The sequence below is a fragment of the Gallinula chloropus genome, assembly GCF_964237585.1.
Source record: "Gallinula chloropus genome assembly, chromosome: 12".
NCBI lineage: Eukaryota > Metazoa > Chordata > Aves > Gruiformes > Rallidae > Gallinula > Gallinula chloropus.
The window spans coordinates 17,281,540-17,306,107 of NC_140097.1; the positions used below are offsets into that span (position 1 = coordinate 17,281,540).

At 38.5% G+C, this 24,568-nt stretch overlaps 1 protein-coding gene across 1 annotated transcript in view; it reads left to right on the forward strand.

Annotated features, from left to right (window-relative positions):
* IQSEC1 (IQ motif and Sec7 domain ArfGEF 1) overlaps positions 1-24,568 on the forward strand; it is a 71,176-nt gene that overhangs the window by 37,838 nt on the left and 8,770 nt on the right. Inside the window, exons 4-12 of the mRNA XM_084269468.1 lie at positions 4,900-5,061; positions 9,011-9,133; positions 9,917-10,083; positions 13,647-13,786; positions 15,411-15,440; positions 17,753-17,878; positions 19,185-19,284; positions 23,109-23,270; positions 23,919-24,095. Of these exons, the coding sequence (XP_084125594.1) occupies positions 4,900-5,061; positions 9,011-9,133; positions 9,917-10,083; positions 13,647-13,786; positions 15,411-15,440; positions 17,753-17,878; positions 19,185-19,284; positions 23,109-23,270; positions 23,919-24,095 (1,187 nt within the window). The remainder of the gene's footprint in view (positions 1-4,899; positions 5,062-9,010; positions 9,134-9,916; positions 10,084-13,646; positions 13,787-15,410; positions 15,441-17,752; positions 17,879-19,184; positions 19,285-23,108; positions 23,271-23,918; positions 24,096-24,568) is intronic.

Consider the following 24,568-nt stretch of genomic DNA (forward strand, 5'->3'; position numbering starts at 1 on the left):
CGGTACCTTGTCCTTCTTCAAAGGAGGAACCGTGGACTGTGACTTTCCTGCTTTCCCAAACTCTGGCATGTCTTGAGCACCTACAAAAACAGAATTCAAGCAGTGGAAATGTCAAGCCAGGGCCTGGAATGACCCGGTTTTGACAGTCCATATTTAGTAATGCAGGGAGCTTTAGCGCTGGGTTTTGTCACTGGCAATCCAGACTTTCTGCAACAGCTAGTCAGTGATTATCTTTGCAGGTACATGACTGTAATAGCATGTATCCTAAAGCTGTCAATGATTCCTCTAACCAAGTGAAATTGAGACAAATGATGATACATTCAGAATTATAGATGCTGGATCACTGCCCTCCTTACTAATTTGCTCATGAGAGTAGAAATAATAGGAATGCAGTGTTTTTCTAAAGATACTGTGCTGCTTATATACATGTAGGTTTTAGTTTAATGAAGAAAAATGTTTTTTTTTTTAAATTGCTTTCTATATATTCATAACAAAGATCTATTCTCTCAGGAATGTACTGACTTTGATACAATTACCATATTTATTGTTCTTTTTTTCCCCCCGTACTCCAAACGAGCTCATTCTTAAGAAAACCTTGTACATCACTTAACATTAACAAAGCTTCTAAACATACTGACCTTCTTGTGACTTTTCCAGATTAATCTTGCATAGCTGTTAAAGGAAAAAAGACAACTCTTCAGCTTCACAAGCTACAAACCCCAACAACCACTGCTCTAGTGAGATCTGCACAAATTGCACAAATGTCAAGACGTTCTATAAACTGACACTTTCAGTCCTGCATGTAGAACTTGCTGAGTAAATAAGTTACCTCCTTTCAGTTAGTATCAGGCTTAGGAAGGAAAGGCATAATACTGACTAGAGGAAACAGCATTGGTGTGCAAGGATTTAACATTGTTTTGGCTTTTGAGGGAATAGGTGTTTGGGGTGGATTGTGGGTTATTTTGCCCTTTGTGGTTTTTTAGTTGTTGTCTGTGTGTGGTTTTGCACTCTTTATTTCTGGAATTTGCTTCCTTTTAAAGATGTCCAATTCTAAAAGTTGCTGCAGGGTCCAACCTGCCTTCAGAAACACACAAAGACAACATTTCTACTGGATATAACCAATACTCTCTAAGAAGCATGCTTAGTATGATCTGTTATTTTGCATTTAGGGGGGAGAGGGGAGTGTTTTTTTGCATTAGAAGGCGGTTTAAGCTTTATTTTTGAAGCAATTCTATGAACAATAGAAGTTCTCTATGTATGTCATCAGCTATATAAGATGCTAGTTTTAGAGGGTATATTTTGATATTAGGTAATGTATTCAAATCTGAAAATAAATGCTCTGCTTATGCAGCTTCCACTGCTGCTATTTATAGACTTCTCATCTTTCTGTTATTGGTAAGTGTAATTAACAAGCCATCACTGGGAATTTTCCTAATCACAAAAGACTCTTAGTTGTAAGTACAAAATGGTCTGTGCTTCGTTCTGGGTAGGCAGAAGTGAGGATAACTTATGTCAGATGTCCTATCTTATGTTAAATCCATGACCCTTACCTGGATCCAGTTGTGCACTTTAGGAAAATTAGGCTTTGGTGAAAAAGAAAGTTTGTCCAATTTATAACAACTGGTTTTGCCAGCAGAAGAATCCTCATTTGCTTGAGGATACGTGATATTTTTTTGCCTTTTGTTGAGAAGGAACACATGCATTTCTGGTAGTTTTCCGATTGTCAGCACCACAACTTGCATGTCCTCTTGGCTCATTTAAGAGGCAATTCCATCATACTTAGTAATATTAGTAATTTATGTTAGGGATGACTTAAATTTCCAGGAGCACATTTAGTTCTTCAATTTTTCTTAATGTGAAAAGAGGGAAAGCATTGTTTGTGTTTAAAGACAGAGGGAAGGCACCCTTGTGTACATCCTTAGTGTAATGTTACCTGTGCTTTTATGGTAAAATGTCTTCAGAGGTCCAACACTTCAGAACACTCTTCAAAAGTCACAGTTTTCTCTTTAGTACTTTCCCTGTTGAATAAGATAATGTCACACCTGGCGTGGGGTGGGAGGGACCCTACAACAGCAGTAAAAACACTTGAACCTCTGTAGCTTAACGGGGTGGGGGAGATTGTTCTTCCAGTAAACTGTTTGATAAAATGTAGTTCATATTAAATTTAATTTCATCAAGAATGAATTCAAGGTCTCAGATTATCAAGAAGAGAAATATGAAGCAATTTTGTCAGCAAGCTAGACTTCCAGAAGAGAAACCAAAATTAGCATTCATGAGCTGGATGGGAACCTAGGGAGAGACCCATCGGATAAGAAATGGATTTCATTTAGAATTTCATTTGTGCTCATTCCTGGTTAACCCTTAACCTGTGGACTTACCCTGTGAGCCAAACAGTATTCATTTGGGTAACAGGAAAACTGGAAACATTGTAGGCTGCCTCTCTCAAGGAGCGACACCCTGACAACTGCGGAGGGGTACCAGTGTCCCTGGCTGCTTGCCCGTTGTGCCATCCTTTAGGATATTCTCTGTGGTAGGCTCTGAGGTACCAAAAGACCACCTGAACCTGCAGGTTCTCCCATTAAGAGCAATTGCCCTACTAATGCTTGCTCCAAGAAATCCTTCATCTGGGGTGCAGTGATCACTGTGGGAGCCTTCAAATAAAGATCAAAGTGAAATTAGGGAAAGCTACTTTCTCCACACCCAGTAGAAATTCTGTGGAGAAGCCTTTTGTTTCTGACAGTACCTCTGGGCCAGGTGAGGCTGGGTGCTTGGCTGTTGGCTGCTCTTCAGTTGAGGTCAGTCATATTCTCCAGGCTTTCAGTTCCAGTTATCTTCAGAGTTATCAGTTTTTAGAGGATGGATTTCAAAGTAATATGAGATGATTTTATTGATCTGCAGTTGGCAAATTCTGAGGATAAGTCTATGGATTAGAAATAAAATTTCTTACCCATGGAAATGACTTTTGCAGGCTTACTACTCCAAAGTTTATGCTGCTTTTGATTTATCAAATAGGGAGAGAGTAGTCTTCATTCTTACAGTTCAGTTTTCGGGTACTGTTTTCGTGTTGCTGTGGTTCAGAGTTTACATTGCTTCTACATCACAACTTCTGTAACTAATTGGAATACTTTCAAATAACCTGAAACCACAAAACTTCCTGATGGTTCATTTCAGCATGAAGAAAGCATCAGTGGGAAAGATGATTTTCAATGTTCAGGCTTATGGGGATGGTAAGAATTCAAGTTGTGATTTAGTAGAGTAAGTCCCAGTTTTCTATACCGTAAATAAAGGTGATCTCAGGATCTAGTTGTGCTTTTTGATACCATTCATTTTTTTCTGTTTTGACAGTTGCTGGAGAGGAACTCTCCTGGGTTTGTATCACTGAATTTGTGGACAAATGTTGCTCAGTAACAAGGGGGATGGAGGAAGCTGTTCCTGTTTTATTGGATGTGGTGAAATTTGGTGCAGAAAGATTAAGAATTCGGAAATAGAACTCAAATGGATATGAGCATAGCAGCTACATTCCTTAGAAGAAAAAGGGTACTTTTTGCGTATGAAAGAGATTAATTTTCCAAGATGATATTTAGGAGATGACCATATATGTAATCTTATTTCAGATGAAAAGAGCCACAGGAATTTCTTTCTGATGCAAGAAATTGAGATTTGAGAACTCCTTCATGATTAAATTATATATATTGCTCTAATCTATCTAAGTCTTAATAGGGTATTAAATGTATAATAGTGTAATGCAAAAGAACAGGAGTACTGAATGGTAATGTATTTAGTAATGTTATCTGCAATTAAAAACTCTGAGGAAGGCTTATGGTTGTATGATCAACTTTGTATAAAAATAGTGAGGTCACCTTGTCCCTTGGAATTGATTTTGCTGCCTTAAAGGAAATACCTTCCAGGTCATCCAGCATGCTGGAAATCATTCACTCTTACAGGTGGACTTTATATTATAATTCCTTACAACAAAACGATGATGATGGAATTACTGGTTGTGTAACAGCATCCCTTTAATATCTTTAAAAGACATTACAGTTGTCTGTTGTGTCACAGTGCTGGAAGACTCATTGCATAGAAAGTGCTGTGAGGGAAATTCTACATCACTTCAAAATATAAGCAGCATTTCCCATGGTAAGCAGTAGATTTTATTGCCAGAAACCACTTCCATCACCGACCCTCCTCCCCCACACATGGTTCTTGATATGTTAAAGTGAGTGGGTTCGGTGGGCATGCTTTGTTTTGAGATCTGAAAATGGTTACAGCTAAATCTGATGTCTAAAGAGATGTAAAATACTCCAGAAATTGTGAAGGTGCTTGTCTGCAAGAGGGGAATCTGAGGCAGTGGGTATGTTAAAGGACAAGAAAAAAATTAAATTAGATGGGAGCTCCACTATTTTAATTGCTGCTTTTTGCATGACTGACTTTATTTTTTTCCCCTTATTTCTTGTATTCTCAGCTTGCAAGTTACACATCTTCAGAGAGTTTGGTTCGATAAATTTAACTTTTGACAGTGGGGGGAAGGGGTGTTCTTTGTTATTTGTTTGTCATCAGTAGCTTTTCAGTTCAGTCTCTCCCAGCAGCAGGAGCATTCAGTACCTGGTGTTGGGCTTGTGTCCTGACTTTCATGCCTGAAGTTGCTTTGCTTATACAGCTTCTCTTTGGAAGGGTTATGGAGCAGGAAAATGTGTAATAACATGCAAAGAGGTGTTTCAAAGCTACTAAGCTCTTAACCATCATCCGGGAATGGTTTTATGGAATGGTTACATTTATCCTGGAACTATGCTAGCCTGTACTATTAGTGTGTTAGTCAGAAGTGATGGGCAAAATGGCTGTGAAATTTTAATCAGGTCCAGTGGAAGAAAATTAATAGTTTTCATTCTCATTTCTCCTCAGAAAACCTGAAAAAGGAGTCCAGTACCTAATCGAGCGAGGCTTTGTGCCGGACACTCCGGTCGGTGTTGCCCACTTTCTCCTGCAGCGGAAAGGTCTCAGCAGACAGATGATCGGGGAATTTCTAGGAAACCGACAGAAACAGTTCAACCGGGATGTATTAGAGTGAGTATTGTGTGTGGGGAGGAGGTGAGCATGTTTTGTTGTTCAAGTCAGGCTTACCACCATGCTAGAGGTAGTAATGAGCTCTGAATGCTTTGTGCTTGTTCTGAAGGAGGGGGGAATACAGGCTCTTAAGGGTTAAGAAAGAAAACATGCACATGAGCAAATAGTTATTTCTTTAAGTTACTGCTTCTGTTATTGATCCAGCAAGATACTTACAAGGATTTATGTTCTCTGTAGTCATGTACATTTACTCTGAATTTATGTTTTAATTTCATTGGTGTTAGAGTGTGTTATTTCAAAGTCTTTTTCCTTCCTCAGGCTCTCTAATAATTTACTGAATGAAACAAAATAATATTATATGCAACATAAGGCTTCATCAGTAGCTGAACATGAAAATAATTATTATAGCCAAATGGCTCAGATGTTGGATAGACAGAGATTTCAGCATGTACGGGCATATGCTGACAAGATCTATACAAACTGTTCTTTTCCAGAAGATTAGATAAACAAAAACTGTTCTAAAACCCAGAGAAATTCAAACCAGAAATTTAGACTTTTAGCAGTTTGTTCATAAATTTCTAAACCTTATATACAGAGTAGACCAAGAACAGGCCAAATGAGTGTTCATTTTCATTTTGTAAACTGAGGAGGGGCTGTTGCCAACGGCAGGGAGAGCCCGGCCTATGGGAGCAGCCTTCAGCTGCAGGAAGGCAGCTGGACAGGAGCTGGGAGGCAGAAATCCCATCCAAAGAGGGTGGGGATGCCCTGGCACAGAGTGCCCAGAGAAGCTGGGGCTGTCCCTGGATCCCTGGTAGGGTTCAAGACCAGGTTGGATGGGGCCTGGGGAAACCTGAGCTAGTGGAGGGTGTCCCTGCCTGTGGTGGGGGTGTCACTGGGGGAGCTTTGAGGGCCCTTCTAACCCAAACTGTTCTAGGATTTAATATATGTATTCTTTGGTGGATGTTTGGGGGGCGGGGGGGGAGGGTTGTAGTCAAAACTCATCAATACATCTTAGTCCAGTTTTGTTCAAGGAACTGTAGGAAAAAATGCAGAATATATTTATCAAAACTGCTGAGAATGAAAGCAGAAGTCTCCCCATCTTGCCTGTGAAGGGAGACCAGGGAAAATTCTGACTGCAGTCTTTAACTGGAGTACAATAAAAGCTGCCCTGAAATTTGTATTGGTCTAGAGATGCAGCCTTTCTTGAGGACTGAATGGTGACACAAAATAGTGATAGGTCACAAAAAAAAAAAAGTTTATGGTATCATGAAATAGTGTCTGGCAACACCTTATCATTCCTTTGCATGGAGTGCTCTCACTGCCTGCATGCGGTGGAGACGTCGTCACATTCCCTGCAGTCACCCTGAGCTTACTCTTACGCTGTCAGAATGCATATATCTCAAATCAGAAGCTTGAGCACTGCATTAGTGCAGCTAATGGCATGTGTACATATGCCATAGGCCTATTTTTATAAAAGCCTTCTCTTTCTTTCCCGCGCCTTATTAAAGGCTGCTGCCTCACAGTGCAGCACCCAGCAAGAAGCAGCGGGAGAGGCTCTGTACCCAATCACCCAGCTAGCCTTTCAATGCAGGGTAATAGAATACGGCTTGATTTGGATGCAGTCCCTGTTCAGCATGAGTCATTACTAGCTACTTGTAACGATCATCTGTATTTTGCAATTATGAGTCAGACTAGGCTGAAGACTTTTCAAAGAGTGTGTATTTTCTAATTTTTTTTCGGAGAAAACAGTACAGGTCCAGGACAAGATGACTTCTAATCTCAGATGATTCATTTTGTCATCTTGAACCAATTGTTTGCCCTCATCATCTCAGAGACTAGCAGAATATGGGGAAGCAGAAGTGTGTCTCTCCGAAGCCAGGTGCTGTATCTGAGGTGAATTATTAAAAGGTCATAATCACCTACCTACAACCCCACAACAATCTGAAATTCAGCTGTTCTTAAATAAGCTGTTTCAGCTATGCTTTAGGGCAAGGAACACCCTGTGAAAGCTGCAGTTCTCTTGATGGTATTCTGAACCTTGCTTGCAAATAGGAACAAGGTATTTTTTTCTTTAAAAGAGACAATAGAATAGCATTTTATCTTAAACAACCCATTTACAAATTGGAGGTAGACTCTATGTCTCTGTACGGGGCTCCATCGTTTGAGTCCATTGCACTACACGATGGTACAGTACAGAACCAAGACAGGTGTAGCTGTGCTGACCCAGCAAATGGTGTGTTCCAGTCTTCTTACCTAATTTCCTGGAGAGGTGGTGAGCAGGGAATAGTGCCCAGGAAGAAGCCTTGGTGATGTGTCTCCCTAGAAGCAGTGAACCTTCACTGCTTCTTGCCTTTACCTGCCTGGGAGATCTGACTGTAATAGCACAGATGTGATTGTTCAGCACAGGCTTGTTCACCCAGACTATGTACGTTCTCAAAATCACCTGCAGTGACTGAAGTCCGTATTCTCTTTATCATTATAACCATGATATTATCATCAAGGATTATAATTTTGTTAACTATTCTTAACAAAAACTAAACAAGTATGTCTGATCTTATATGTTTGCTGTAATGACCCAGCTAAAATAACTTGCTCCTTATTTGTCATTACATAGCCTCCAGAAAAGTTCTGGTTATTATTTTGAAATTTTTGCAGCAAAGTATTGCTTCCAGTTAAAAACATGGACTGTGGTGGTGTATCTGCTGTCTTCACAGTCCATATAAAGGTTCTTCAAACCCCTCACCATGATGATGTTGGACAGTGTGCTTCTGGAGGTCCTTAATTGCTCTAATTCCTTCATTTTGACTCAAGCTTGTCTGCACATGTGCTTTTACACCTTTGAAGGAGAAAAGAGGTTTTAAAAGTATTACAGAATTTACAATAGGTGGGAAGATTGTAAATATTATTTTAGAACTGATAATAGGGTTTTAGGTGTGGATTGGAAAGGGCGTGAGAAATGCCAGTCTTTGGTTCCTTGCATTTCTGCATAAAGGGGAAAATATTCAGGGCAAAGTGAATTAATTCCTTTGGTAATAATCTATGTTAGTTCAAGTGTTACTGGAAGCAACTGAGCTACTCTTGATTTATCATGGTACAGCTATATGTTTAAGAAAAGGCTTTTAAAACGATCCTGCTCTCTTCTGTGGTTTCTGCATTACAGTGCTGTTACTTGCAGTGATTCACGTCTGCTTAAAAACTGAAAGCTAAGTTTAAAGAAAGTGAATTTATAAGCTTCTGGTTTTAAAGTAGTCTTTAAACAAAGAATTAGAATGACATCATTCATTATGTTGATTCTATTAAACTGGTTCCTTTTTTATTTTTTGTCAGCACTGCATTTTCAGAGCAAGAAAGTAATTATTTCTGCATAAATGTTAACTGAAAGACATGACAAATGATGGGGAGGTGAGAATTAGAGGAAGAGAGTATCCAAACAAGATTAAATTTTTTTTCTCTGTGTATAAGAACATTCCTACACACAGACCCATTTGGTACAGATTATTGTGCTTGCTGCAGGCTGTTTGAGATTTGATATTTTTAGCAGTATAAACTATTTATTATTATTGTAGGCTTAGTAGTAATTGATTGGCCTGGAAGCACAAAGTCAATAATTACTCTTTGCAATGGTGTGTCACTTTTATTGGTCTGATATTTGTCATTCCAGCAGCTCTTTTTTTTTCCTCTTTTTTTTCCCTCTTTTTTTCTTAATCTTTCTTTTTTTTTCCTAAAAAAGAGCCTGTTTACATGTCCTCATTCTCATCGATCTGTTATTTGCAATACTTCCTTCACAGCTTACCTACAATTATTGCAATTACTGCTGAATGTTTCGAAAGCCTCTGTGAATCTCTGTAAGAGAGAGAAAATCGAAGGGTTCTTTTGGGCTCAAAATCTTCCCTTTGGTGATGTGATGTTAGAAATTGAACGAGCCAATTGCAATATGCTTTTATTCTAGCTGTGTTGTGGATGAGATGGACTTCTCAACAATGGAACTGGATGAAGCACTCAGGAAATTTCAGGCTCATATCCGAGTTCAAGGAGAAGCACAGAAAGTAGAACGGCTCATTGAAGCTTTTAGGTATGATGCTGGAACAATTATTCAGTCACCACAACCCTGCTGTTGTCTTACAGTCAGATGGGGAAGTCGGGAAGTTGAGTATCCCCAAGTGACTCCCCTGCCTTGTTTGCACTGTCCTTGTGGGCTACAGTTTCAAATACAACTTGTTGGTTGTTGTGGTTTTCTAAGAATGCAGTAGTAAGTTTTATTTGCTGGGGCTTTCATATATGTCATTTTTATATTAATGTAGCAATATTTGGCTTTTAAAAGTTATTTCTGGCATCATTTGAAAAGAAATTCAAGTATTTTTTAATGTCTCTAACAAGCTGCATATAATAGTTTGTGTGAGAGGAATTGTAAGACCATTTCCATTTTAGAGTTTATGTGCTCTCAAGCCTTCCTTAAGCATTTCAACAATAGTGGAATAAAGAGCATTAACTTATTAATACTATCACAAGCGTGCTTTAGACCAGGATGAGATGTGAATCATCACGTGGCAGTAATCTAAAATCAATGCTGTATTCTTTCCTGGTGTCAGTAGGTATTATTCACTGGGAAAAAAATGAAATTCTGAAGTTCTTGTTGCTCAGAATCTGTACTCAGAAGTTACAGTGGTAGTAGGAAACAAAAGCTTTCCACATTCTAAGGTTGGATTATGAAAATACCTGGACAGAAAACTAATAGATACATGGAACATGACTAATAGCTTGCTCAGCTTCTGGAATGGGGCAGTTGGGTTATTTGCTGGAATTAGCATAGTAATTGATAGCTCTGACAGCTTCCCCTCCTTGTTTTCTTTTACAGCCAACGATACTGTATCTGCAACCCAGGTGTTGTGAGACAATTTAGAAATCCTGATACCATCTTCATTCTAGCTTTTGCCATCATACTGTTAAACACTGATATGTACAGCCCAAATGTCAAACCAGAACGCAAAATGAAGCTAGAAGATTTTGTCAAGAATCTAAGGGGTAAGCAGACTCTAAACATGATGTTCAAGAAAGCTTTTCCTGTAACTGTTATTGAAGGAATACCATGTGTTTTCTGAGAAAAAGACAAAATCCTGCATCTTTTTTCCCCTGACTTTTAAAACTACTGTCACTTTTGCAGGCTTTTAGTTATTTCTGGAGCAGTGAAAACAGAACTAAGCATATAGTATTCTGATGTTTTTATCTTGTCTGTCTTGAGTGGAGAATACTGGGAGGGGATCTGACTAACGCTTATCAATATCTAAAGGATGGATGTTTAGAGGAAGGGCCCAAACTCTTCTCAGTGGTGCCCAGTCACAGTACAAGGGGCAATGGGCACAAAGTGAAACACAGGAAGTTTTCTCCTGAACATGAGGAAAAACTTCTTCAGTCTGCAGTGCCCAAGCACTGGGACAGGCTGCCCAGAGAGCTTAGGGAGTTTTCTTCTCTACAGAGATCCTGAACCTACCTGTTCATAATTCTCAGTGACCTGCTCAAAGTGACCCTGCTTTAGCAGGGGTTTGGACTGGATGATCTCCAGAGGTCCCTGAAAACCCCCACCAGTCTGGGGTTCTGTATGTATTGTCAGGTCCTTTTATTCTCAGTTCTTTGGCTGAAAAGTGACCATTACCTCCTATTCAGAATTCTTCAGTGCCTCAATTTCTCAGATACAACTGGAATTTGCCACATTTACACTCTTACAAAGTCAAAGGGCAACTCAGAAAGGCAACAACTTCTATGCACATGCATGAGTGGAAATAAATTCCATTGCAAAGAATTCATGTGTGTTTGCTTATATGTAGGTAAATCTTCACATAGTGTCTCCATGTGTTGTGGACTATTCCTGGGAGGAAGAAAGCGATTTCTAGATAGTAACCTACACCACTACAGTGCAGCAGAAGCTTACTAATGAATCCTTACAGAGATGCTGTCTTCATAGTTGGTGATTTCTCCACAGCTAACAATGTATTACAAGGGATATCAGATCTCTAGTCTGAAAAAAAACAAGTAAGGTCTCTTAAAGATTTTAGAGTTTTATTCTAAAAGGAAATCTCTTTCTGCCCTCAGATTCAAAAGTGTAAGCTTCTTATTCTTGTTAAGTAAACGTACAGAGGAGACAGCCTTTGTCTCCATGTTTTTGTTGAGGGGTACAAACCTGGGACCCTAAGCAATGTAACAGTGTTCCACATGCTTATGAGATGCAGATTCATGACTTTGCTAGAAACTTGTGTAATAGGTAAAACATACATTTCCTCAGACAGTATATATGGGTATATCAGGGAACACAAATCACTGTGCCAGGATGAAGAGTTTTGGAAATCAACTAAAGATTTCAATTCTCATTGCAGGAAAAAAAACCATAAATTCCAACTCTAAAACCTTCCTGAAAGGTACACAGTAAATAGCACTGAAATTTCATTTTAGTTTCTTCATTGATCTTCATTTCCTGATCAAGAAACTGTATGTCAAACCATGGCACACCTCAGCCTGTAATTAGATTGCCAAAAAAACAAAAATATTTTTTCAAATCTGTATCTCAGCTCTTTCTATCCTGGTTCCTTCTGTTGGACAAACCAAGATTTTTATGACGGGTCAGCTGAGCTCTGCTGAACAGGAAGCAGTCACTGTAGAGCTGAGAGGGGAGATCTCACATGGGGAAATGGTATCTCCTCTTGTTCCTGAGTACTCAGGGAAGAATGGATCTGACAGCATTTACCTTTTATCTCAGAAGAGCACTCAGATGTTAGAGAAATAAAATGAGGCTGGACTCTCCATCCCCTTTTTCCCTTTAAGATAGTTTGTGCCTATAGGGAAAAAGCAGCTTTTACTATAGCTCCATTACTGTGTCTTTGTGCAAAGGCCAGGAGAATTGCTGGCTCAGTCATTGCAAGCCTCCTTCCCTTCTTCTCCTCCTCTCCTCCTCCTCCTGCTTTTAAGAAAGATAAGCACAACATAGTGCACATTCTCCTTCCTTTTGGCAACAGTGGATGTAGCAGCATGGTAGCAGAACAGGTCACTACTGCAGGCACCAGCAAGTGCTGATGTATGTTTAACAGCCATTTTCTCAGTGAGACCTAAAAGTGGGTTGAATGGTAGAAAGTTATTAATACATAAAAATATACTGGTACGTCTCAGATGTGTGGCAGTTTGTATTCATGTCTGCAGGTGGTACTTTCAGTTTAGTGTTAATAAAACAAAAATACTTGTGGTGTTCTGGAGTTTCAGATCTTGAAAATGGAAGTCCTGTTTGGTGTTTTTATTCCCTTAGGTTTATATGACAGCAATGAATGATCTATGCTTAGCAGATGTTTTACCGTAGCAAAATTTAAGTTAAGATTTTGTCATAAAGTCCACAAAAGGCCTGATGCTCATCTCATACCATAATACAATAGTTATGTTTGTTGTGTTAAATGCAGTACCTTCTCTCTCAGTTCCAGCTTGAAAACCAGAGATTTCTTATTATCGTAGGCATTTTTGTAACAGGCTGCCTTGTTTGTAACTTTAAAGGACTGGATTGCACAGGGTGACCTGTGGAAGACTTTCTGGTGTGGAACAGAGCAGAGGCAGTTTTGCTTGTTTCTAGTTGCAAAGAAACTATTTTATCACAGAATATTTTACATGAGCAGTTGTTCCACTGGGCAACTAAGTATTGAATTTTGGATATTGAATGGGAGATAAGAGGTTGCTGCTTTAAAACCTGTTTAAAAGATGTACATGTATCTCCCTGTCCCCAGGAAATCCAGCTTTAAGTCGCTTACTGAAATTGGGCTGCTTCCACTGCTATTAAAAATTCAGGATCAAGCGTTCAAGACACTGTGGTGTCATAATGCAGACATGCCAATAGTAATCACACAGTGTGAAACAATAATACTGTAACTAGGCTATTCTGGTGATTTGTTTTTTCCAGAGTAATTTTTTTTTCTAATCGTACAGGAAATATTGGTTAAATTAATTTTACTGGGTGTTCATAAGGTTCTACTGTTGAGTATTACTGAGACAGAGGCAAAATGGAATGGTTGTTCTGCTTTCCCCCAGTGGTATAGTCCTAGGAGGAAGCTGTATGAAGGTTTTACTGTCTAAAGGATTTTTTATCTCATTTGAGCTCTGGTGCCAAACAGACGAAACTTAAAGGATTAACAAAAATAATAATAATCAAAGAATTGACATAGGAACATAGCCTTTTTATGGCTTAGTTCTAGATTAGAGTTTTAAAACAAAAACACTAACGTGTAATCTCCATCAATGTCTTGGCATATTGGGGGCAACAAACTTTTGGACAAAAATCAGAGCTTCAGTAATGAGTAACGTAACTTGTGCTGCTTTGGTACGGTAGGTGCAAGAGCAGCATAGGAAATGTTAGCTGCCAGTACTCTGGCATAAAAGAAAACAGCATAAACAAGGACATCAGCAGTCCTGGGCAATGTCAGCAGTACAGCTAGCAGACAGAAGACAGATTGCCATGGTCTTACCTTCTCCTTGCTGAGAAGCTTACCTTGCTGAGAGAGAACAGTGTGTGTCAGATTGGTCAGAGCCGGACTGATAATAGGAACTGTTGGCTTCTGCAGGTGTGGATGATGGGGAAGATATCCCACGAGAAATGCTGATTGGGATTTATGAGCGAATCCGCAAGCGGGAGCTGAAGACGAATGAGGATCATGTATCCCAAGTCCAGAAGGTTGAAAAACTTATAGTAGGGAAGAAGCCGGTGAGTTCATTTTACACTGCCTCCTGTCAGTTACTGAGGAGGCGTAGGGCAGTGTACAGGACAGAACAATACAGTTGTTGCTTAGAAGGATAAATTGATGATAAGTGGCAAAAGGCAGAAACTGCAAAATAATGGTTTGCCATAAGATTGGAACATTCACAGTGTTGATGGTGAATTTGTTGGTGCAGTTCTGTATTCCTGGGTGGGGAAGTTATGAGCCTTAATCTCTTATCTCTATGTGAAGGTTTACATTTCAGAAATTATACTGAAATACCTGCATTTTAGGCAGGTCTCATGTTTGTTTCAAGAAAACTGAAGTGTGTTGTTAAAGCGATGGTGCAGAGAATCATATTTCAAAGTTTATGCTACCAGTTATGGCTCCATAATTTAAAAGAGTGATAAAAAACTTACATTCACGTCAGTGTATTTCTCAACTTTGCAGCTAGCTCTATGAACTGGTATTTGTAAGTGGAGAGTGAGTCATTTTGTCTCAGAACTCATCTGGAAATCAGATCCCAGGGATTCTAATGCTGGGTTTGAGCAACCAAAGATACCTCTTTCTTTGTTGTGGGAAAAATCCTGGAATATATAATTGATATTTTTTATATATAAAATATATATTTGCTATAGAAACTTATCTTCAAAGCATCTGTTGGGAAAGAAGAATGAAAAGGAAGGCAACATCATTTTTTCCTGTGTTTTAGGAGCTGAGGGAACAAAGATATATTAAAACCAATCTTTTACATGCTAACAATGTTACCTAATGTGGAGAGGTCAGCCTTCCTGAATTCAAGTCCTAGAGTCATCCTTGTGTTACGAGTCACAAAACCAGCCCAGAACAAAGCCAAAAAAACCACTAGCATGTTTTTTAAGTCCTACATCAGTTTTTTTATCAACTCCAGGGTGCTTTACTGCAGCAGGAACTGCTGGGTTGGGAGATTTTTTATTAAGAAAAAAAACATGGATCTCAAGATTCTGTGTGTCACTTTTAAAGAGAATTGTAATCTCTTCTCAGATAGGCCTCAGTGCGGGGTGGGAGGGAAGGAATGAGGGACCAAAAAAAAAGCATAAAAAAAATTCCACTTTACATCTGTGTCCCAGTAAGGAAATATTGAGGAGATCTCTTGGAAGAAGCAGAGGAGAGAGAAAGCAAAATTTCCTTAATAAAAGCTTTTACCTATTTTTGAGGATAAGGGAAAAAAGCATTCTGAATCAGGATTTGACAGTCGCTTATGCTTTCATATGAAAATTCTCTTCCATAGCTGTTTGGATATTTGGGTTTATATATAGGCTGCTGTGGGAGATGTTGGTTTTTTCCTGTGGTTCTTTTTTTATTCAGGCATATGGCAATTCAAATCCTAAAACTAATCCTGACCTTGTAAATCAGATGGGATTAAGAGAACAATGCCCTCAGTGGAGCCCTAGGTTCAAGGATTCTGCTGTAAGACTTTTTAACTGTGTGAAAGAAAATGTAGGAAACAGCCAACAGCCTTTATTGATAGAAATGTTTGTTTTTACTTTATAGGCATTTAGTCATAGTAAGACCATGACGTATTTACTTGCTATGATACAGTACTGTGTTTCTCTGAAGTTTAACGAACTTGTATATGTCTTTCTACTGTAGATTGGATCTCTGCATCATGGACTTGGTTGTGTAGGTATTTCTCTCATACTCCTTCAAAACTTGTGGTCATTTTAACTGGCAGCATTTTTCTTAAACTGGCAATAATGCATTCTGTTACATTTTCACTTTTTTAAAAAATTAGCTTCTTTCAAGCAAAGTTTTCCTATTCTTATAGTAATAACCCTCCAAAGATGAAGATTTTTCTTAAAAATACATTTCCTGGAGAGACTGCTTAATTTATTGGCAAGAGTTTTTTAGACCTTTTCTTAGTACACAGTTTTGGAATTCCAAATGCTGTTATCATTTCAGAAATGAGACAACCAATGAAGAATAAATAAATAGGTAAAATTACAGTAACACCTCACCTTTCCGCAAGGCCCCTGCTGTGTTTATTCTTTATAGTCCACTTTGATATTAAATGATACCCTAGAAAGGTTTTGCCAATTAATTTAACAGTTCTCTTCTAAAAGGTAGATGAAGACAGAAAATATTGATTCCAGATTTAAGTTATAGTTGTATTTTCAATAATATTTCTAAAGCTAGTCTTCTAATGCAGTGTTCCACTTTAATTTTGTGATAGCATTATTGACAGTAGTTTTGAATAAACAACCCCCCCCCAGCAGAGTGCGCATAGTGCACCAAAATCTGATTACGCTATACAGATTTAATCCTATTTTTTTTTCTCAATTATAACTGCACCATGCATTAGCTTTTCACTCAAGGCAACACAGAGAAGGAACTTCAAAATATCTTTTGTTTTTTTCAGTCTTCCATGTCTTGCTTTTTCTGTGTAAGCCATGAAAATCATGCAGAGCTGGCATGATGTACCTGCATTGTTTCATGGCTGCATGTCTAGCAGTACCACTGCACTGTAAAAACAAACTGAAAGATGGAACCTTTGTAAAGTGTGGTGGAAGAGAATCTTCCCAGGTCATCTGTTGCTGTGAATGAAAGCATCATCTGTAGTTAAGTTTCAGTACCAGAGCTGACTGTAGCTGTTTGCAAGTTCATAGTCTCAGTGACTACCCTTGTGTTTTGTTGTCTTGATGTAGCAAATCTCAGCCAGCCACGTGCTGGGGAAACTAAATCTGGAGGTAAGAGAGAATGAGAACATGTAACATTTATTCCCGACACTTTTCCTGGAGAGCACATGTAAGCTGTTCAGTTACTGGAATAGCCTGAAAACAACTGTTGGTTTCCTCAGCATTCTTCACCATGCTGTCTCCTTTAGAACATGTCAGATTTGTTCTTAAATACCTACTCCTTGCAAATTCAGGGAAGGTGATTAATCTGACATCATAGATAAATTAAATGCTATTAGCATTTTATCTGTTATTAGCATGGTTATGATTGGATTTTGGGGAAAAACTGGAATGTCACCAACTGAATTGATAACTAACCAGGAACAAGGGCAGTTAATGAATCCTAAACTTGCCCCCCTTACCCACTTGGGATTTTTTGTTTTGGTTTTTTTTCCCCACCCCTGTTCATGTAGAGGGAGGAGCAGCAGCATTAAGTGTCTTTGACTGTTTTTCTTCGCCTAGTAAATCTTGTCATTCCCATGCAGCACCATGAACTAGAAAGAAATGCAGCATATAAAGGAAATGTGTGTCTAGCTACCAAGGGATATTCCCTACTTCAAATTTTTAAGTTTTAATGATTTTATTTTAATATTATTGACAAGATACCATCATTTGCATTTGAAATAAATGAAGTCTCACTAGGTTAACAACAGCAGCTCAAGAGATAGCTTCATCAGACATTTCAAATAAGAAAATGGAAAATTATTCTTGGTTTTCTTCCTGGCATGAGAAAATAAGCCAGACTGAAAATGCATTTACTTTTTCCTCATGTCACCATTTCCTTGGTATTGGGGAGTGAACAAATTGAATTGACTCAGTGGCTGGCAAAATGTAATCTACAACATCAGTGTATTTATCTCTCAAATGCTAAAGTTGCTTTGCACCCTTTCTCCTAATAGAGATATGTAAAAATGCTCAGGAAAGCAAACATCCTTTGCTTTGAGCTCTCACATTTTTTCAGGGTTTTATCCTTTCCCAAACTAAAGCTCTATCCCCAGTAAAACTTTTGCTGGCATCCATATACAGGAATGCAAGCTGCTAGAGATAATTTTATAGAAGAATGTTGATGAAGTTTGAATGTCATGCAAGTTTCTGGCATATAAATCTTAATTTTTCTGTTGTTGGTCCTCTGATGAGAAAGTCTAATGGGCTCAGAGATAAAAACCCTTGAAGTATTAAAAAAAAAAGACTTTGGGTATGAAAGATGCTCTTTCTTGGCTAAATATTGCTATGTTAACCATGAAAATTGTCCTGTTATAGGTCCTCTCTCTACCCCACCGGAGGCTTGTTTGCTACTGCAGGCTGTTTGAAGTTCCAGATCCAAATAAACCTCAGAAGCTTGGATTGCACCAGCGAGAAATTTTTTTATTTAATGATCTTCTTGTGGTACGTACTTCCAGTGGACAGGCTTCTAGTGAGGTGTTTAGAAGTGCCTGTCTCTGTGAAATCAGTGGAACTCGTGCACGAGCATTCCTAAAAATAAACACCTATTACCTGTTACTCTGTACTCCAACAATCCTGGGATGATCACACTTTAAATTCTCTTGGTTTTCCTCATTATATGTAACTCGCTTTTAAACTGAAGCCTTTCATTGATTCCTGTACTCTACTGTAAGAAAGTACTTGGATGCAATAGCCTTAACAAAATTACTTCCAGTTTACCCATTTCCCTAATGGATAAACGGAGACATTCTTTATTCTGTGAATAATGAATTCAAGTTACCTGTGGAAAAACAAAATTACATACTATGTATTCCCCAGATGTTCTATGAACTAGACTTATTTATTCGCTGGAATAGGATATGGTGAAATACATTTTACAGTTGACTTTACTTTTAGTAAATCTTTACGTTTTAGTGTGCATCTAATTTGACCTCATCTTTTGAAAAACAGACGTGTAGAGCTAGTGACAGCTTGGAATTATTTGGTTGATTTAAAAATAGGAAAATTTGTTGCACTTTATTTGGAATATATTTGGCTGTTACCTGAGAACTAAGAACTAAACTATTTTATGGTTTGTTATGAAAAAGCCCACTTGTGCACACCACCAAATACTGCCTTACACTGTCTCATCCAGTGATAGATACCCTGTGCCCCTGTGATCTCTACAGCACCTCTCTCAGTAAAACCTGAGTCCATGGAAACCTTTACTTTTTGCTGCAATAGAAGTAACATGCTACTACTAGTTAGAAGTAGGTTTGCAAGGGTGCACAGTATGTAAGTATGAAGGACTAAGCTGGTATGGAGAGGTCTGTACGCATGTCCTGCCTGTTGTCAGGCTGTAAGAAAAAAGCATGAAGGGAAGCGTGCAGCTAAGTTGTTTAAAAAGGAATATTTAAGCATATTTAAATTTTTGCTAGAATGCACTATATGTTTTCTTTTTGGAATATCCAAGAGTTCTAGAGAATAGAGGACACATATTTTATCTGGATAAAATACGAACCCTTCTGGCTAAGAGATACCAACCCTTCAAAGCTAGCTTCATTTCCTCAGTTGTAGTAGATTAAATATAACAGTTGCACTAAAAAATTAAATTAAATTAAAAACAAATTACAAATTCACCTTTTGTGGCAGATTATAGCTAGTTTTGGCATAAAATGTTCTCTTATATGCTAATTCTTAAGAGCAATAATTTTCCACAAACACATATGTTAAAAGGGATTTTTAACTTTGTTTATGTGATAACTTTCAGGTGACCAAGATTTTTCAAAAGAAGAAGAACTCAGTCACATACAGTTTTCGACAGTCCTTTTCCCTCTATGGAATGCAAGTTCTTCTTTTTGAGAACCAGTGTAAGTCTTTCCTCTCTTTTTCAATGACTGTTTTATTTATAATAAAATAAAACTCATGTGAGTGACAGGGTGGACAAGACTTGATTCTGAATTTAGGAATAAAATTGCTCTAAACTTAATTTAGCCCTAAAGTTTAAAATAAGATGGCATCAGTTAAACAACAAGACTGCTGTTAGATTTGTTTGTTTGTTTTATTCAGAAGCCAAATCTGGAAGTGTGCTGGTAAGGAATGGAATGTTTGTAAAGAAATAAATAATGCTATATCTGCTACTGAGTCACTGGTGCAGTTAGCTGGAACTGTATGTATGATAATAAATAATGACTATTCTAATGATACATGTTATTCTAACCACTGTTTAATTCATTTTCCTGACATATATTTTAACTTTGTGCCTAGGTAATGTGTATTCATTCAAAGGTAAACACAAAGCACGGAGAATCTGAATTGAAGTTAGTGGGGTTTGACACCTTTTGTTTATGTCAATTGTGATCTCTATAAATCCAGTATTCTCCTAAATGCTTGTCAAGCTCAGTCTTAGCAGACAGCAGCCCAAGAAAAATCTTTTTTTTTTTGTTGGGAATATGGGAAGGTGTTATATTTGACCTGAATTCATGGTTTGTAAACCAAACCTTGACCTTCCTGACGAACTGGGTACAGTTTGGTGTAACACAGTAGTGAGTAGTGTCTGTGTTTTTCTGTTGTGGAAGGCTGTTAGTTCCCACTTGTCCTTGAGAATGTGCTCTAATGCTCATCTCTTGAGCAACCTGTTATGGAGTTGCTGTTAGTGAGTCAAAGCATCTGGAGATTTCAAAAAGGAAGATTTTGTAGAGCTTATAGCAGCAATATAGCCTGCAGATTATTTATATGCATACACATTCATTCTCTCTCTCTTATGCACGCATGATAAGATATAAAATTCATTTTTAGAGAGGAAGACCAGTATTTCTACCCTAGATTCTACTAAAAACAGATGGATATATCATTTCTCTGATGTCTAGTTAAATAAATAACTAATTTCTTGAAATCGCATTACGATGCTACGTAGGAACACTTCCTTGAAGTACACTTAAAAATATCTATACTTAAACTGGGAGTGAAAGGTTGGATTCCTCTCAATGAGCTGGACACCTGTGATATTTAGGTGACATAGTTGGGCTCTGTCATGGGTTAACCCACCAGGCAGCTAGAACAACCACAGGGCCTCTCGCTCGCTGTCCACCTCAGTGTGACGGGGGGCGGAGAGTCAGTAAAAGAAAAAGGTAAAACTTGTAGCTTCAGAGAAGACAGTTTGTTAGGACAGAAAAGAAAAATAATTAATAATAATAACAATAATAATAATAGAATATACAAAAAGTGATGCACAGGGCAGTTGCTCACCAGATGAAGCTAATACTCTCAAGCTAACTGCCTTCAGCCCCTGCCCCCAGTTATATATGGACCATGACATCATATGATATGGAATATCCCTTTGGGCAGTTGGGGTCAGCTGTCCTGGCCGTATTCACTGCCAGCTTCTTGGGTGCCCCCCACCTTCTTGCTGGTGGGGCAGCGTGAGAACCTGAAAAGCCCTTGAGTGTTTGGCAGCAGTGAAAAATGTTGGTGTGTTATTAACAGTATTCTGGTCCTAAATCCAAACCACAGCACTGTGCCCACTGCAAAGAAGGTAATTAACTCTGTCCCTGCCCAAACCAGGACAGGCTCCTAAGGTGAATTCACTGCGCTGAATCAGTGAGGTGATTGTACTTCTAATACTGGTGTCTGTCAGGTGAAATGCAGTTTTTTTCCCATTGGGAAAGAGTATTCTTCCTCTCTGGTTTGTAAAATTATTGGCTCCCCTTGTCCCGAGCAAGCTTTGGGGTATTTTGGCCAGAGGCATCATGCCACTCAGTAAATCTGTGTGTAGCAGCTGTCAGGATCAGCTGTCTTCAAGTGAATGAAATGTAGTGTTGCTGAAGTAGAAGCAACAAAAATACTGGCATTACTACTGGTGAGACTGAGCGAAAGGGATGGTGTTAATGACAAAAGAATTGACTTCTGATGATAGAAGTTTGTTACATTGTGGGATGGATGAGCTTCAAAAGAGAAAATAATGTCATTTAAATAAATAGGCCATAAAGGAGGATGTATTTTACATTTTCAATCAAAATCATTGAAAATATAAAGCAGATCGCTTCAAAGAGAGTGTGTCTGAAACCAGTAAATACTTTTATCAGCATTTCCTGATGCTTAATCAATATGATGTAGAGGAGTATCTCTGGTAATAAAATACTTCCATTTCTTCAGTATCTGAAGATTGTTTTTCTTCATTCTTATGTGACAGTAGCCCCTGTGACTTTGGGGTTACCAGCTTTCCTTGCTTGGTTGTATAAGCTCTTTTCCAAGCAGTGTGCTTTCTGGAGCTGTTTGCTGCATATCCAGTTTTAGTGTTGAAAACAGCACATGCTGTTAGACCATGCTTCCCTCCCCCCCCCACCCCCCTCCCACATCCGTGGGCTTGACTAGCACCAGACTCTTCCTCACCTTTGGCTGTATGCTGAATGACAGCAGCTGCAGACAGCTTGAGGTGGCTGTCTGATTTGATGCAATTGTCCTGTGATCAGGAGAAGCAAATTGGCTACACTTTGCTTCTGTGGGAGATGTTGAAGCAGAAGTCCCAGATTCTTGCTCCCTTGGTTCTCTTTGAAGCTTGTGGTAGTTGGCACCTTTTTTCACTTGAGAATGGTAAATGGACTTGGCTTCACTTTTAGTTGCAAATCTGATTTGGAAGCCAAAGTATCCTTTTAAAAAAGCATAGTGCTTGCACTTCTTTCTCAACATCTTACGTATGTATATGTTGCAACCTCATGACTTTGAGGAAAAGACTACCTTACATCATCTGCTGGTTCTTCAGGGAATGAGATTTTAGCATGTGAGAGCACTTGAACTTCAGGTTGAATACTTAAGTAAATATTTGAGAGCATTGGCAAACCAATAAGGTCAGGCAGTTAAGTAAAGGAAAACACAGTGAATTAAAATGGACATTTTGAGGTTTTCTGACACCCAGTTATTACATGTTTGTGCTTCAAGCAAAGGCTGATTCTGTTTTCTGCAGCAGAATGACTCTTCCTTATAATCTGTCTCTCTGTAAATGAGCCTTTTATCTCAACCAGAAGATACTTTTTACAAGCTGATAAAATTTGCATTCTCAGATATGCAGTTAGAAAAGAGGCAAAGACAGTTTGCTGAAATATCTGCTGGTTTTTCTGACAGTGCCTGTAATTTCACAGCAAATGTTAACTATTTTTTTTAAGAAAAAAAGAGAAAGTAGGGTGTCCAGGGAGTACAGCTTAACAGAAAATACTAAAAGCTGTACATGCTAGTGTGTGTGTGTTCCTGCAAACTTTACATTAAAAGTAAGACAGTTTCTAGTAGTTGAGATGTGTTCAAGTAGACTTTATCCAGCAAAACTTCAGTCCCAATTGAGTAAAGTAGCTCATGAGATCTGCTCCATGAAACAAAAATATCACCTTAATTTTGAGGACTTTTTTGGGTTTTTTTTCTGGGATTTTACATTTTCATATTGTACATTGTACCTAAAGGGTAACAGCTGCTTAACTACTGTCTTTCAATAATTATTCAGCATCTTGACAGTTAAGCAGTTCCAATGTATCTCAGGGATTTTCATTCTCTTTCTCTGCCTTTAGACTTAGTTCTCTGACTTTGTTCCTGATGTGGTAGCATCAGTTGTGGGAGGAGGTTGTTTGGGTTTTGTTTGGGGCTTTTTTTTTTAATGGAGAGGAATTGGAATAATCAGAGCTTAGTTTTTCTTGACTCTTTTTTCTAGATTATCCCAATGGTATTCGGCTCACGTCAGCTGTTCCAGGAGCAGATATCAAAGTGCTAATAAATTTCAATGCACCAAATCCTCAGGACAGGAAGAAGTTTACAGATGACTTGAGGGAGTCAATTGCAGAGGTTCAAGAAATGGAAAAGCACAGAATAGAGTGTAAGTACAAAGGTACATATAATAGAGCACTTTTAAGATAATCAAAATAGAAAATCTTGAATTGGTGTATACCCATTAGGATTCTTTAAAAGTTCAAAATAATGTGAGATTTTTTCCATGGCTTTGATTCTAGAAAGTGGAAAAACCCAATGATACCTTAAGCCCCAGCTGAGTTCATAGACTGCAGTGTAGCTGCAGTGGAAATTTAGCCTGGACAAACTGCAAATGGCAATGAACAGAGGAGAGATGGATTTGTAATTTGTAATATAAATTGCAGTATGAATTTTGGGGGTAATTTCCATCACACTGAAATTCTCAATGATTACCCTTCAAAACAGTTTCACTTAATATTTCTTCATTTCCACATTGATATGCCTCTGTTCTTTCAAATAAGTAGCCATAGTACAAATCTATATATTTTGCTGAAAGCTTGATGACTGTCTAAGCATGGCATGTTAGCTACCATGTTTCCAAAAGAGGAATAGCCTTTCCTCCTGTGTAAGTACAGGGCTGAAGTTCCTCTCTGGCATTTAACAGTGCCAGAATGAACTCTTGTATGTGACCACATACAGAAACCGCGATGTTCCCGTGTCCTCCAGTACATACAGTCAGTGAATATGAATTGCACACTTATTCTCTGTGTTTCAGCTGAGCTAGAAAAGCAGAAGGGTGTGGTGCGTCCCAGCATGTCTCAGTGCTCCAGCCTGAAAAAAGACTCTGGCAATGGGACGCTGAACAGAGCTTGCCTGGATGACAGCTATGCTACTGGGGAGGGGCTGAAGAGAAGCGCCCTGAGCAGCTCCCTGCGAGACCTGTCTGAAGCAGGTAAGCATTGCCTTTCTTCCCTTGCTCCCACTAGTGCATGCAGAGGTGTGAATGATGCATATAAAGCCCAGCTCGCAGTGGGCTTTTAGGACTAGTAATCCTGAAACCTCAAACATTTTAAATAGCTCCTCTTTCATAGTTTGTGTTTAATTTCTGTTTGTTTTTTTTACCCTTGTTCTATTAAGCAACCACTATTTGAAAGCATTTAAACCATTGTAGATTGCTATATATACTTTTAAAGGAGAGTGAAGACAGAGGAAAAATTGTAAGTGTTTTATTAAAAAACTGCTGGTTTACTTGTGCTAGGAGTAACCCACTTAGCTTTCCTTTCTTTTTTTCTTCCCCTTTGCTTCTTCCCCTTCATACAATAGGCTTAGAGAGAAAAGAAACAAAACTGGTCTCTGTGTAATGACCGCTTTCTGTGTATGTTGTGCTCAAGTGTACCTGTGTTACCACACTGATGAATGAAATTG